General features: G+C 40.2%; 1 protein-coding gene across 6 annotated transcripts in view; it reads right to left on the bottom strand.

The window, feature by feature from the left end:
- Positions 1 to 4,972: 4,972 nt before the first annotated feature.
- Positions 4,973 to 16,876, bottom strand: part of FILIP1 (filamin A interacting protein 1) — a 103,220-nt gene continuing 91,316 nt past the window's right edge. For 3 of the 6 annotated variants that reach the window (XM_084514900.1, XM_084514898.1, XM_084514903.1), the window contains 2 exons: positions 12,358 to 12,586; positions 4,973 to 5,809 (listed from right to left, as the gene is read on the bottom strand). In XM_084514900.1, coding sequence (XP_084371026.1) covers positions 12,380 to 12,586 — 207 coding nt within the window. In that variant the 3' untranslated portion in view covers positions 4,973 to 5,809; positions 12,358 to 12,379. The remainder of the gene's footprint in view (positions 5,810 to 12,357; positions 12,587 to 16,876) is intronic. The other 3 variants (XM_084514899.1, XM_084514901.1, XM_084514902.1) reach the window with 3 other exon arrangements.

Below are 16,876 nucleotides of genomic sequence, written 5' to 3'. Positions count from 1 at the left end.
ACGTCACGCAGGCGGCGCTTTTTGGGTGTTTTAAGACCGGCTTTCCCCCCAGATAAGCGCCGTGCGGCTCGTGGGAACATCCGAGATACCGACGGAGAGCGCTGGGGGGAGCAAACGTCCGGTTTCGACGGTCCTCCGGCGCCTTGGGTGTTTGGGCAGCTAAAACTTAAAATTGAGTCGCTTCGGGGCCTCAGCACTTATCTAGGGGTCCAAAATGAATCATGTTCCTTGCAGTGTCTGCACCACAACTGTATCTCGTCCCTAACACATCCCTCACAGCTTCTGGTGGGCCCACCTGCCATTGTTGCTCCCCGTAGCCAAACCCCTTCACCCTATTACAGCCCTTTTCTTTATTATCTTTTGTCTTCTGTCATCAGTTACAGCAGCTTGTGCCCCCTCAGCCCCCCAAAAAATCCGCTGAGGGAATAATTCTGCTTGTAAACCTGTGCTGTGAGATGGCAGCAAAATGCTAGACTCATGATGCCAGGTCCAAGAGGACTGGCAAGAAGGGGCACATTGAATTCTGGTGGGAATCTGTGCCTTTTTAACTTCTGCATTTTATTAACTGCTCAGGAAAAACCATCAAGGGCTGATCACATTCCCCCCATGCCACCCTGACCCTTCCTAGACACCCAGCATCTTCATGGCCTCCATCAGTGAAGGACCACCTCAACCGCTGACAGGGCTGAACACAGCCATTGCAGAAACTTGGTGGAAAGGCATCCGTTCATCCTTGCAGAGACACACAGGGCACCACAGGCCACTGCATTTTGCAGTCCTAACTGGGATGGTGCTGGGAGCTTTGGCACAAGGTCCATCAAATGGGGCATGTCATCATGGAATGAGACAACCAAATACACAAATACACCTTCCACTTCTGTTCTGCAAGCAAGCGGTTACGCTGAGCACGGGCTCTGACAGCCCATGGGGAACAGCCACATGAGTGATGCAGGGCGGTGGGCCACAGTGACAAAATACGGCACCATCATTTATGTGTAACACACACAATAGGGGGTAACTTCCTAGAGGATCTTGCAGGGAGGCCCTCCATTGAGAAACACAACCTGGTGTGAAAGTTTTCCTCAAAAAACAAACAAACAAATAAACAAAAAAAAACTATAGCCCAGGGGACCAGACTAAATCCAATCCAAGGAAATGTCAAATTAGGACTAACAGCTGAGGGACCTCAGGCTGAGCCACTTGGGGTTGTTCAGCCTGGAGAAGGCTCTGGGGAGATCTTATGGTGGTCTTCCAGTACTTAAAAGGGGTCTACAGGAAGGCTGGGGAGGGACTCTTGGTCAGGGATTATAGTGACACTTTAAAACTAAAAGAGATTTAGATTAGATATAAGAAATAAATTGTTTACTGAGAGGGTGGCAAGGCAGGTTGCCCAGAGAAGCTGTGGATGCCCCATCCCTGGAGGTGTTCAAGGCCAGGCTGGATGGGGTTGTGGGCAGCCTGGTCTGGTGGGAGGTGTCCCTGCCCATGGCAGGGGGGCTGGAACTAGATGGTCTTTAAGGTCCCTTCCAACCCAACCCATTCCGTGATTATATGATTCTCATGAAGATGTGAACAGGCTTGGTACTTTTATGTTCTGATCTGCTCCATTTGATGTGCTAATGGAGCCATATATCAAATGGCATATGTTCATCTATAAGCTTAGCCTACACATATATTTTCATTGTAACAACAAGGTTAATTACAAGCATGTTTTTTTTCTTTTTACCAAGATAATCATATTCTCAGAACCTAAATATGGATACAATCACGGGGTGTATCTTACCTCCATTCTTTAGAGAAATAAAGAATATCAGCATGAATACTTCAATATATTGGCACTACTTTATTGCCTGTAACCATCTTGGATGGATATTATTCTGTAGTTTTACACTAGGAGAAATTAATTTATATCCAGGCAAGTCCAACCAACATAGTTCATGCTCATGAAATATTAAAGTGAGGTGCTGTGCGATATTGTGTGCCTCGTACTGGTTTGTGGACAGTTATAAGAAAAACAGATATAGAAATAAATACTTACAAAAACATACACTTATAACGCTCTTTTTTAATATCTGATATTGCAAACGGATTTGTTAGGCAATGAATGCTGCAGGCATATTACACAGTCAAACCCTCAATGTGTTACACATGCTAATGTTTAAGACAAGGAAGAAGCAAATACACATCAGACCACCTCAAACCAAACGCTGAAATTACAAAATTGAACTTTGAAAACTGAAGTCTGATTTTGAGGGTATTAAATGAGCCTTAAAATTGTACAAAAATTACAAAAATGAATGTATTGTGGTTAATCTAAACAACAATTGACACTTACTTTTTAATTGAATTCTATTAAGCACCCCTAAATGATCTTCTTCTGACACTTACCTTATAACATTTTCCATTTATTTCTGGAAAAGAAAAAAAGTAATTAATTGATGCTCTTTAAAATAAAATCTAAAGAAATAAAACATCATGCTGTTAGAACCACTAATACATCGAGTAGTCAATTAAGGCAAATAAAACGCATTAACTGCCAAATGGATTATTTCAGTGAACAAATCTACGTAGGTGAAATCAAGCATTAAATAAAAAGTCTTTGGCTTAAAATTAAATGTTTCTGTTCAGAGGAAGAGCTAAAACCCAGAAATTAATAGTAGAAAGTGGAACATTAAGGGCAGTAACCTCAATTTTCTCTTTATATCTTGTTTTCTACATTGCAGGCTGTTCTACAAAACAGGTAGTTTTGTCTCCTTTGTGTCCAACCATGTTTCATGACGGGGCAAATGGAAAACTCAGTGGCTGTAAAAGTTTTTCTCCAGAAATCAAAGTATTTGAGATTTTTTAATGGGCATCATATTTTATCACCTATAATTATACTAACACAGGTCTTTCAATCCTCTGTAGACAGTAAGAGTTTCTTAAAGGAAAAGCTGATCTTTCACTGATTTTCAGTTTCTTAAAAACTACTGGTATCTGCAGTCCCAGGTAGCCTCTACGTTGTCTTTGTCTGTAAACACTGCATGATTAATTTCTTTAAAATTGTAATACTTGTAGAAATAAACCACATTTTCATTCTACATTGATACATTTCTTCCTGAGCATTCCCAAAGTATCAGCTAATTATGTGGCTAATGCACTTAGTTTACTTGTTTTAGATTCAAATCCAGATTAGGCAAGCTTTAAAAAAATGCCCAGGAACATAAATGCACTGAGGATGAAATACACCTGCCAAAGCACCCCTTGCACACAGGAGTTTTACTGACCAGGCATTTTAATGAAATACTTTGCTGCTTGCCAGGTGTCAGATCAGAATTTATTATTTTACCTGCATAAACCACTACCAATGATGCAATAGTGTGTGTCACTACTGACCTTTTACAACCAGCATTGCCATTCTGATAAAGTGCTGCAGTTCATCTACAGTATTTTAAAATCTAAAAGATTTCAAATACACCACAACTATATGCTTTAAACAAGTCTTTATTTTTTAAAGCTTAAAAACATAATGCATTTGCGAAACCGTAAAAGTTTATGCATTTGTTTAGGAATCATAAAACAAAAGGGGACAACTTGTACATACACTCATACTGAATCAGCTTTATATTAAAATCTAGACAAGGAAAATATTTTCTACTTTGATAGGATCTTTTTTAATCCTGTCTCAACTTCAAAGTAAGGTTGTATTATATGTTGCTCATATGCAAAACTATTTCAGGCATGTCACTGTCACTTTCAAATAGCTGGTGATTTCATTCCAGGTGAGCTCGTGGATAGTTCTGGATTCACAAGTGATGCTTTGAAACTAGAAGATTTGGGTCCGCACTATGTTCATTCCACTGCACAGTAAATCGAAACATGGCACATACTAAACATGATTCACCCCAAGCTCTATTACTCTCTGAAAGCTGGAATTCTTCTCAACGCACTCTAAAATTTGACCTACAGTCACAGCTATGTAATTGTCAGTTGTAATAAAAATTAAAAAATAAAATTAAAAAAAAAAAAAGCCTACCTGCTGAAGTCCTGGTGTAGTCAAAAGCTATAGCAACAAATTAGTTTGGTAAGTATAAACAGCATTTATTTTGTTTAGATTACTCAGTAGAGTTGCATTGGCTATCTCCTCCCAGTGCAGATCAACTCCAAGAGAGTTCCTACAGGTCCCAAAATATCCTGACTCTCTACAGTTTCAGCATTTGGTGCGGAGCTCGTATATAGGAGATAAAATAGCTCCCATGGTTGGCAAGCAAACTAAAGCATGAAGATCAAATTGGCTACGTACCAATGCGTTATTCCAGCTTCAAAGGTAACTGGCCTACTCATTGCAGTGGGACACTGAGTTAATGCACTTTTTCTGGCATCCCACAACATATCTCCTGCAAGCAACGCTGCTTTCTCTTCCAAAAAATAGTTTCTCCCAGTAGCTTCTACAATTAAAAAAAAAAATGTGGTATTTTAAATATGTGCCCACGACTTAGATTAAAGGTAATCTATTATGAAATGTATAAGGAAAAAAAAAAAAAAAAAAAAAAAAAAAGATCTGGCATGGGTTTTATCCAGCTTTATGTGTAATTCATTCAAAAATCATTTTAAGTGTAGCTGCCACAGAAGTCTCTGGGTGCTATTTGAAAAGCTACAGCCACCAGTGTAAAATGCTGAGTTCACCACATGGCATCTCATGTATACAGTCCTGTTAGTCGTGCACTAAACAGTCTGATCATATCAACCGAACCTATCTGCCAAAGCAGTGAGAGCACCAGGTTAGCACAATTATGTCATTGAGTGCTTGGTGATAGATCCCTCTTCGGATCATAAACAATATTAGGTTTTACTAGGTACGTCACTGTGATACTGCAGTGAAATATCTGTCAGAAAAAGTCACTTCCAAAGCCATACATTCCGTCCCTATAAACAAATGCGTACGCAAAGACTGTCAACGTTAAGAAATTAGAGTTAAAATTGAAACACTTGCTTACATTTGCATAGTTGTGAAAATTTATTAGTTACAGTGTAGTGAAAATCAACTTTTTTGGTACAGGCAGAATAAAAACATACATTATATAGAAAAAAAAAATCACAGCTTTAAAAACCGGCTTACATTGTTTAAAATGAGTAAATCTGGTTGTATTTCAAGACATTGGACTTTAATAGTTAATAGTTTTATGCCAAACCGTCACACAGTGCAAGAAATATTCTGCAATAGTACAAATTCCATACAGCAGTCTTCAGAGTATTTAGTCTCACAGAATCATATGGTGGCAAAAAAATTGCGCTGAGTTATTTTTCCATTTAAAAACAAAACATTATTGAAGTTAAATTTTTCTTTCTTTACATACTCTATATTACAAAAATATCGAATTGCGAATTTGACAGTGTATTCTACAAATAAATGCGCCATGGACAACAGGAATTGCAACTTCGGGACAGTTACTTTACAAAGTGTATTATAAAAATAAATTATATAGCAAACATCAAACAAAATCAAGCGCGTGCCTTAGGTTTTGCAAATAAAAGTGAAATTCAGCTGGCAGAAAGACTGCTTTTCCCCCTGTATCCCGGCCTGTACCCTTCAAAAATATTAGCAAGGCCCTTCGTTCTTAAAGCTCTACCAAGATAAAATACATAAAATGTAATGGAAGCAATAAATACTTCCACTAAGAATCAGTAGCACAAGTGACCCTGGTGTTGATGGTAGAGAGCTTCTCCAGTGATCCATCCAACTGGTAAGGAGGGCAGCACGCACAGAGAGAATCTACGGGGCTGGTAACTCATCTGGAGCTCATGCGTAACTGGTGAATGATGACGCTCTCTAAAAGAAAAGATAGCAAAACATTTGGTTTTATGAAGCTGTAGAGAAGTTGCAAGTCACTATAAAGAAGAACAATTACATCGGCAATGCATTTTTCTTCAAGAACTGTCTTGTAGACTTGCTCTCACATCCCTGTTTGATTAAAAGTGCACTGACTAGCACTACAAGGGGAACCTCAGTTAGTACCAGGATAAGGCTCAGGAGCCCTTGGCTTCCACTTCAGTGTCGAGGCCACCACTTGGTCATCCATAGGGAAAAAGAAGAATATATTTGAATATTGTATAGCTGAACCACTGGAACACAACAGTTCCAGTCCCACGCCTGCATCAGGTAGAGGATGATTGAAACTGGGACTCTTGCATCCCATCTGAGCAAAGCCATCAAAACCCACCTGGCAATTCTGAAGTGGGGATGAGAAAGATGTATGGGCTCATTTCTTGTTTTTAATTCAATTTTGCTTCAGAAACCTATGCTGATTTTATTCAACAGATCTGCATGAATTACACTATTGACTTAAATGCACATAAATTCCACCCACAGTATGCAAAACGAAGTGTTTGCCTTGTCTTTGAAAGGCTGGGTTTAACTGTGCTCTGTGTAACACGGGAGCTCCCAGATTAATCTCCAGGCTCTGCTGAAATACAAGGTGATCACCTGGTCTTCGGTTCTTCTGAGCACACAGCTCAGACAGGCAACATTTTCTTTCTCAATAGCCTGAAGATTTTTCAAAAAGTGTGCAAGCCAAGACATTAAATCAACCAGGTCTTTATTGCCTTTTACATTTGTCTTGACTTTTGCCTTTGCCTGCAAATATTTGCAAGGTGCTTGAATTAGTTACGTGTAAGAAGGAAGAGAATCGCCGTTTTTCATGTACTCGTCATGCCAGACCTTTTCCACTAGATGGCAGATTCCAGTTATGCTTTTCATCCACGCTGAGCGAGAACAGCAGGATTGAAGGCAGCATTCAGGAAAGTATGGTATGTCAGATTAAATAATAGAATTTCCGAAGTAAAAGCATTCCCTTTTTATATAATTTATCAGTAAAAATAATTTTCAAAAATATAAGTATACCTGTTCTCAGAGACTCAAGCAATGAATATGAAAGAACCACAAACTACAGTAAAAAAATTACCTTACAACCAGTGCTATTCTCTAACAAGCTCTTGAAGAGGATGCAAAAAGCTGCATTTAATTAGTATCAGATTATAACCTCAGGTGAAATCTCCCTTTCACTTCAGTGGGAGTCACATGAACTCTATAAAAACACTTTCTTAATATTCAATTTGCACATTCTCTATTAATCCAGAGTTTAGTTACAAAATTCTAAGAACTAAATGGGCTGCAGAAAATATCATCTTCCTCGCAAAGGTGCAATTACTAAATGAACAGCAAAAATATAATAGGTTTCTGAATCAGTCTTCCTCCTACAGCCCAAATATAACATTTTTGCAGAAAAGGGTAGGAAAGATATTTTAATAATATATAATATCTACCTCCACTATTAATTTTTTCATTAATTTCTCACACATGTGTGTTTGCAAGTATTGTTTTTTCTAAAAATTTATTTTGTATTGAAATGTTATATATGTAATGTGTATATATTATATACATACTGTAGTAACTAAAATAGGTGTCCGAACAGTTATTAAACTGCAATTATAGGAGGGTAGATCTTGTCAGAGCTCTGTAGGTGTAACCTCTGTAGGAATATGGTATCTGTAGGATATGATTACATGGATTTTTCTAGGGTTAAAGGTCTGGACATTTCAAGGTGCTGTGAATTCACTTAAATGCAACTGAATTTATTTTAGTGACAGGAAAAGAGAACCAAGGTATGTTAATGTAAAAATGCTAATTCTGATTTCAGTCTCCCTGATGTAAACTGGAATTTCTTAGGGAAACAGAATTAACAGCTGGCCTATCAAAAATACCAATTCCCATAATGAACCACATCAACTGATAGAATTTTTGTATACAAAGTTTAATTTCTTCTTACAATATATACAAACACCACCAAATGATACAGAAATGTATGTACCACAGAAAGTGCACACCCAAATAACAGAAGCAAATCATGTGTCAGTATTTCTGTTTTTAAAACCCTGTTGAAAAGAATTTTTAAAGGGAGGAACCATTCATACCTGAACAATTCATACCTGAATCTCAGAGCTGACAGCTCTGAATCTGTAAGTATTTAACCCTGATTGCATCTTCCAAAAAAAAAAAAAAACAAGTAAGAGCAGCGTGTAGGTAGCAAGAGAAATTCAAAATGAAGTGAACATCTATGATCAGATATGTTGGATACAGGTCTGAAAGAGTGAGCTCAGTCAGAATTAAGGGAAGAGGATAACTCACACTGCCAAAGGGGAAAAAAAAAACATTTCCCTAAATGAAAACGAGTTCAGAGGATGAGCTCACAGAAACTCCTGCCAGCGAACTACAGGTTTCAAACTGACTCAGTGAAATCAGCCACTGGTGTGTGATAGGAACGTGTAATTGGTCTGAAAATTGTCCTGACTGCTGCAGCTTGTGCCAAGCACCTGAAACGCAGCAGGATGGAGAATTGCTCTCTCTGAAGACACACGCTTCAGTTTCTGATCAGAACCACCAAATAGCCGTGTAAATACTGAGCGTGTTTTAGAAGACATGTAGCACATCTCAGGCAGTAACATGGATTTTCAATGGTGACTGGATTCAAACAAGGTCTTTGGCACTGCTGTGACTAGGCAACAGGGGGAGGTTTTCTACTTGCTTTAAATGTTCATGGCACCACAGTCTTGCTTTTGCTAAGCTGGTTCCTCTACTGAAATTAAAAATTACATATTTGATGCCTTGTCATCTTTATCACCCACAAAGAGCACAGAACTCAGCACTGGATACAGAAAAAAAAAAAAAAAAAAAAAAAAAAAAAGCATGCTGAGCAGGAAGACACCTAAACCCAGCCAAAAGTGTAATGCTGAGGACAAAGCTGTAACTTCTGAATCCTGCCCCACCTCTGAGGTTCAGGTGTCTTGCTAAGCCTTGCCAGAGGCTCCTTCCTCTGTTACACACTCACAGGCTGTAACAATCTCATGCAAACAGAAAATCAGGCCCTTTCTCTCAATGTCTTTACAATAGTGAAGATCTTAAAAGACAGGGAAAGAAATAGAAATTTTCACTTCTTACACCAAAATTCCATGGTAAGAGAAACGTTCCATAATATGCGGGCTGTAGGTTCAATTTCACCTGTGCCTGAAGGGATTCAAGTCTGTGTCTCTCCTGTTTCAAAGACCACCATAACCACCACTATTACTCTGAGCTGAATACATTTTGCTACTGAAACTGTTCCACTTCATTACAAAAATCAATACAGAGTAAAAGGGAAGAGAGAGAAAGCATGAGGATGAGTAATCCCTGATGGTCACCTGGCCAGAGGAAGATTGGTTTCTGCACTGTAATCCAGTTATGTAAAATACACAGAATGAAGCCCCATAAATAAAGGCCCGAGTAATTTCCTATGGATTTATGTCTCACAGTTTGATCCTTTGGTGCCGAGTAAAATCTGAGGTCTGAGCAAAGCTTGTCCTTGTGGCATTTCTGCCATCACTCTCTTGTGTTTGTTCTTTGATACTGTGTGAAGGTGAGCTCATGCTACATTCTTTTGTGCAACAGAGTTCTGCTAAGGTCTTGCTCCTTCTCTCAGTTACCCTCTTCATTAAACTGGAAGAACTCCTTCCTCTTGAGACCTCTGTTGCTTTGTCAGGTTGAAAGTGGTTGACATGTTCAGTGTTGTTGAAGTCCCAAGAGCCTTCAACTGTTAAGACTTCTAAACTATAGGCTCTACGCTTTTATGGTATCATCATCTTTTCTTTTTTTTTTTTCTGACTTTAAGAAACAAAAATCTCAGGTCAATTAAAACAGATGTTAGAAAATGTTCAGTACAACTATATACATAATTTTAGCCAACAGTCAAACTAGTTGCTTGATTCCAACTCCCTGGACTTCTGCTGGGTTGGCTGTGGAGCAAAAGTTCCTTTTTGTTGTGCTGCCCCTGGGAAAAATAACAGGATCCTTGGTCTGACCTGTCTGGAATTTCTCAAGTCTGTCTCATTAAATCCTACTGACTCTACGAGCGCAGTTCTTAGCTTATGCCTGCAGTTCTGGTTCAGTTGTATTGATTTTCATGTCCTGGATTTCAGGTACTTTAAGTCTGGCTTCTTTCTTCAGGTGAATTAGTGTTTTCGGATGTTAGGCAAAACAAATTTTTCAACCACAGGCACAGGTAGAATATTGTCCTGGGTATGACAACAGTTAACTAAGGAATAGCTAATTTATTTGAAAAAAATATTTGAGAAGGAAGGCTTAAGCCAGCTGTAGCTCATCACTGTATCAAGCCACATTAGCTTGGGGCTCATGTTTGCAGTATTATTTAAATGACTGTTTTGAACTAAAGGCTTGCTTCAGTGCCAGTATTTAGAGTGACTATCCAGCTAAAAGCTCTTAATAATGTGTTTTCTTCAAACATCTGCTGAAAAGTCTATCTTACAATCTTATTATCTTACAAAATACAAGTCTATCTTACAAGAACAGTAAGATCTCAGCAACCATTTATTGACAAGCTTTTAAGTGATAACACTTAGTTGAGAGGATCTGATGCATTTCTGGCATGGTAAACCACACTGCTTGATAATTCCAGTCTCCAAGTTTTATCTGAAATTCTCGAATATTATGAAAAATGCTGCTCAAGTGAATCTGATTTGCAGATGTCATAGGATCCAGAACCTTAAAATTAGCAGGTATTGCAGGTGCTACGCACATGTAGAAATGGAAGCCTGTTTCTTTTTGTATATGACAGCAGCTTTTACATCACAGACAAAGTGTCCTTCATGTGAATCAAAAAATGCCAGCTTTACTCTGGGATAATGGCCATATCTGGATCTTAAATTGAAGAGCATTGCAAAGCACAGACTGAAGACTAAACATTGCTTGGATTGAATATAATTTTGCTGACCTTCTGTGGCAGATTATTCCATCTAATTTCTTCTCCCAGACAAAAAGCCATTTAATATTTCACCCACTGGTGCATTTTCTTTCCTGTGAATTGTATTTATTATTTATGCATTGTCTTCCTGCCTTTCCTTCCGAAAGCTATTCCTAACCATTGGGTCCTTTACAGTCTTCCGTTATGGCTGAGACATACAAGCTTTAAAACCCTTATTTATCAGCCTGCTCAGCTCAGTTTCTTTTGTTTGTAACTTTCTCCTGTGAAAATTGATCACTTAATAGAAATGCCCTTTAATAACTTTAGTGTTATTAAATAAATAGCCATAACAATCATCAATATCCACACCATTTCCATGCTGGAACAATTCCTTAAAACATGCTTAAAAATGCAAACATGTAAATGAAGAAATCGCAAAGAGAGAAGAAGGATGAATCTCCATGGTATTCTTAGGTGGTCTGTATTTAAGACAAAATATTTCAAACAAATGAGAATTGAGAGTAACTTGCATACCAAACCCTATCTATCTGACTGCCCGTGCAAAAGCTGTGCCTTTAGATAGCAATTTGCTGCCAGCAATCTGCGTTGATTTCCCCTCTAATGTCCCCCATAAGGATGCCTGGGAACTCATGTTTAACTATAGAGCACAAGTCCATCCAACAAGGAAAACTGCAAACCTTATGAAGCCAGCTGAATGACTTGCTTCATAGACTTCTGTGGTCTTTCAAGCAGGCACAAATGGACTGTATTGATTTTGGCCAGATCAATGTTTCTCTGAAGCTCTTTTTAAAGACTAAACACTTTTTGGCTCACTTGCCTGCATCCAGCCCCAGAACTGGCAGTAACCCAGTCAAAGTCAGAGAATGGAGACCCTGACTGTAAGCACTGACTGCAAGCATGGACCCCACTTGGGAAGAAATACACTGCTGCTCAGTGCTGCTGCTGCCTGCATTGGACAACCTCCATACCCCCTTCAATTGTGTCACCGCCTTGAGAAAGCAGCTCACAAGGGAGAAATGCTGATTTAAAAGAGAGATTCCTAGAGCGAAGGCTGGGACCACAAAGGACCACAAAGCGTGGTTCTTTGCCTCTCCCTCCTGCACCTGAGGCACGGCCTTTTAGTAAAATAAAACCTCAAGGTCACTGCATCCTGGCATTGCATCCCTGGACAGGGCAGCCTCTCAGAAAGGGGGTTACAGGCAGGTGCTCCACCCAGTAGCCAGGGTGGGAAGTGATCTGTTAACATGGGACACAATCTATTAAAAGTGACCGATCTTCCTTTGATCTATTTAAAACTGATCAAGTCTATCATTAAGAATTCCTGGGCTGGATTAATAACTTGGTGTGGTTGCCCGTTCTCACCTCCCCGGCTGAACGTATTCCTGACATACAATGCCTTTTTTGGTGGCTTTTTTTCCCCCTTCATGAAGAAAGCAAAAGGATGTTGTTACTGAAGTAGTCAACGCACACACTCATTAGTTTGTTGTAAGTGACTGGGCTTCGTTAGTATGGGCAAACACAGACAGGGGGCTGAGTTCATGGTAGCAGTAACACCTGCAGAACATACCATACCCCCTGAGCCACCGCCATCAGCCCTGAGCCCCGCCCAGGGAGCCAGAACCGCTGCCTGAAGATTTCTTCAGTTCTATTTTCATAGACTGAGTCTCAGCACGAGGCTCGAATTTTGTCACATTTCCTGCTCCTGGGGCTGCCACTACTGGCTTTCCTGCTTTCATACCTTTTGACACAGGAATGCGGGTGGGTGTAGGTCTCGGGGATGACCCATCCTGTCCTGTCTGCAAAAGAGACACAGAGAGAGAGAAATTACGTGAACTGAGGGTTTTTGCTTCTCATATATTCTCATTATACACTTTTAACTGGTTCTTCATTTACCTCTGAAGCAACAATGTCCTAAATCATGCCTATTAGCAAATTAATGTTTGCATTTCAAACCTGGCATCAGCAAATGCTACTAGAGCAGGGCTGAAGGTACAAAATCAGGGTGAAACTAGCTTTCCAGAGCTGAGGTAGCATTTTGGATCAAGATGTCCTAAGGACAGGAATGCCTGCAGAACTGCTTCTGCAGCACAACACAATGCAGGGCTCACTCAGAGGCCTGACTGGCTAAAGCTGAGCCCTGACTAATTGCCATGTTTTCAGGGCTGGGACAAGATCTCTCAGCCATGTAAATAAAATTGAACTTTGTTTCTCCAAGTATGCTGGGCCATGGCTGGAGCCACTTCTGCATCAGGAAGTACGGGGGCAGAAGGAAGCAAATAGGGCCAGGACAGAGACAGGGCAAAGATTTGGATTTCCTTCTCCTGCAGGAGGAAGGACGTGGGAGCCATAGCCATGACCTGGTGAACTCTGGCAAAGGAGACCGCATTTCCAGGCCTACCTCAGGGCAGCATGGAGGTGGTCACTTTTGCCTTAACTACAGCACACTGATCCTCAAGTTAGGGGACATCAGAAAAAAATAAAATTAAATTAAAAAGGCCCAGAGCAATTTTTAATGTTCATTTCTTCTGGAGGGAAGCTGGTTGAGGGCCTGAGCCCTCTGCACAGGGCTGGCAGATCCAGCACAGCAGCTACCAGGGATCTGTGCCCATCCACAGTGCCAGCTGGCGGCCAGGCAGGCTATCCCATGGCTTTGAAAACGGCAATCCACACATAGGTTCAGGCAACCGAATCCCACTGTGTAAACATACAAGGAGCACTTGGATAGGACAAAAAGATTCAAAAGAGCCAACTGGTCTTTTTTGGGCAGATAATATTGACCAAAACTGGAAGCTATCCCTTATGGACCGCAACCTACAAGAAATACCTACAACCATGACAGTCCTGACAGGAAAATGTGCATTACCTTCTGTAGTTTGCAATATAGACACACGTTAACAGGGACAACTTCTGCATCAGCTGAATGTCAAATTTGGCTTTTTTCTTTTCAGATAGCAGTGAAGATTTTGATCTCACAAAAGGCAACACTTTTCGTACGATCCTGAAATCCTAGCAAGATCTATTTGCTAAATGAATAAATTCTGCAAGTTATGGCATATAAGCAAAATAACACTAAGCCGCTGAGGAAGATTGGATTAGGAGATTCTGTCAATTGTAACATGTATTTGCACATTTATTTTAAAATGCTTTTAAAAAATGCTCCACGAAGGAGCATTTTTCTCTCTCGAAGGATTTCCAGCCAGTAGCATCAGAGCCGTCTGTCTGCATCCTGAGCATTCAAAGGAAAGCCATTCCTTAATCTTCTAAAACCAGTTCAAAACCCTATGTGTACACAAAAAAAAAAAAATCACAATTGGAAAACTTGAATGCTGTCTGCCTGGCAGGAAGGAAGCCATTTTCAATAACTAAAAGCAACATTTACAATAGCAGTCTAAAGGCTAATATGGAACTCACATGTAGATGTCAAAACAAGTTAGGTCCATACAATTCTGTAGGGCAAAACATGCAAATGCATTCCATCAGCCTTGGAAAATATGTCAACATCCCAGGGAACCCAAATGACAAACATCTTGTGCTCCCTGAAAGAGCTCCACAGTGTGTAAACATGAGGCAATCAAATGAAGTAGCTGGAATCTCAGGCATTTCTTCAGCTTTATTCGAATGTTAATTATTAGCTAAGGATTTGGGTGCTTTCAAGTTACTCATTTCAAGCCTAAATCACTCAAAATCACTTTGAAAAGAACTCTTAACTTGTTTTAAAATTTTTAGTTTCCTTCATTGTGGCATACAAACATGTTGATCGTGTAGAAGCTAATGCCCGCTTCACAGACGGCTGCAAAAGCATTTTGTGTTTGCTAAGCAAAGAAAAACAGCACAAAGGTGGCTCTTCAGCAAGACGTCCCCTTGTGCAAGCAAGAGTGACGGCAGAAGCAGGCACGGGATGCTGGGAGGCTTCAGTCATGTCTGTGGCCGAAACCCCAGAAAACCCGCTCAATTCTTGTGCAGCCAGCACAACTTGGCAGCGAAGCAGCTCCAGAGGAAAGCAGGGTGAAGTTCCCTGGCTGTGAGCTGGCTGTGCATGGTACTAGAGCAGTGCAGGCAGCCAGAGGCAGGCCACTGAACACATTACTGCATTCTGACTGTGGGACAAATACGTGCAGCCACCAAGCTGTTTGGGTCAATAAGCAGAGCTCACTTAAAAGTGCATTAATCAGTGAGGTTGGACAGTTGCATTAAAGGGCGAGAAGCAATTTGAATGTACACAACATTTACTGTGTTTTGGTGGTTTGTAACAGATCTTGCGTGGTGCATTTGATGGAAAAGAGAGCTTTCATGCACATGTTCACTTCTGGGATATTTTAATAACAGAGGTGCATTTTCAGCATTTGTTCTTAATCAGATCGGGGAGCAGCTTACCCTGGACAAAAACGGTTCGGTTCAGCAGCTGAGGCAAAGGTATCCAGTGCAATTTGAGATGCTCTGGGCTATTCAAGCTATCTGCACAGGGCTGGTAGATAAGAGAGGATCTAAGTAGACCTGCAACCTCTGATAAAGCAGCTGGAAGTTAGGCAGCCTACTTGACAGCACTTTAAATGGCATGAAAGAAGTATGTTTAGGCAATTGAATCCTGAATGGGTGGGACTTGAGGCCTGGTCACTAAGTGCAGCCACGGTAGCCCAGTGGACGCCTACAAAGAGCTAAATGTAAATTTAGATGCTGATCTCAACCTAAACACTGCCCAAATGAGAGTAGCCTTATAGCTACTTTAATGTGTTCCCAGTGAGTGCTGGCACCCAACAGCCTCTCAGCCGTGCCCTGTGCCCTCGGTCACCAGGAGAGAACCAGAAGAGTTGCTGTAAATCAACAGTAACGCCCCATAGTCCTCCACCCGCCTACCTGCTCCACCACAAAACCAGTCTCTGGCTTTAGACTCTTAGGCAGGCAGACACCACAGGTCAGGCTGAATCTTTGAAAGTACCATGTGTGCACCTTAAAGTTAACTGCTCCAGTGCCTGCAGTACAGAAGACAACTCTATAACTTCAAATTGGAACAAGAGTCACATGTTTTCAGATACGAAAACTGTAACTGCAAATTTGTTGTAGCAGAAAGTGCCAGCGAGAAACTTAGAATTAGTTTCCCCTTTGGAGCTTGGTACTGCATAAGTACATTGTACAGAGCATCTCATATGAGGAGAGCTTAGAAAAAAGTAAAACCTGTGAGCTAAGAAAGCAGCTTTGTATGGATTTGTCTTCTTTGCTTTTATGAACTCACCCCCTCAAAATGGTATCTATGTTGGTTTCTTCTAGTGTTACCGAGTAAATGATTACAACTTGTTTTTTCAACAAGGGGTATTGCACGTGTTTATAAAACAGCCATTTGCATACCAGATGGTGAATATTCAACTTCTCTTCCTTTTTTTTTATTTTTTTCATAGAGAGGAAAAAGCACTTTTGGGCTTGTTAGAAGTTTCCTGGTAGGGGTCTTAAAAAACAAAGGAAAGCATAAGATAAAGTAAATTGCAGGGTTGAGCCACGATTCTTCCTTACATTCCAAATCAGGGATGAAGTGAAGAAAGAAGCCACTTTTTAGCCAGTTGAAAACAAAACAAAAAAAAAATTATGTGTCATGGTTCAGAGCATCATCATAGAAGGGACAGACATCCAGTAATAAAGAATGAGGAATTATTGAAAAAAAATAAAAATAAAAATCTACCACAGTCTATTAAACACAAAGAGGCGACTACAAGCTCTGGTTCAGAAAGAAGTACCCACCTAGCCAAAAATTGGGAACAGACACTGAAGGAAACATTAATCTATGTTTACTCACTTAAAATAATTCTACCCAAAGCATCTGCTACAAGCTACTGTATAGCTAAATGATATTTTGGACTAATTCAGTACTGCTGCTTTTATATTTTGGTCAAAACCTTCTTTCCCAACTAAAACAATGCAAAACGATGTCCAAGGCCTAGTAAACCTTGGAGGTAGGCCTATCAAAAAATCTTGTCCAATGTGGTTAAATACAGAGGTGAGAGACTGATTTAAATTTGATTTTCTATGAAAAAGAAACTAGGGAACCACCACCATGGCACAGAGAGAGATCAGCAAAAAATAAGGTCTCTTCCAAC

This window comes from Aythya ferina, assembly GCF_964211825.1.
Source record: "Aythya ferina genome assembly, chromosome: 3".
Lineage (NCBI taxonomy): Eukaryota > Metazoa > Chordata > Aves > Anseriformes > Anatidae > Aythya > Aythya ferina.
This window is presented reverse-complemented; position numbering and strand designations above follow the sequence as displayed.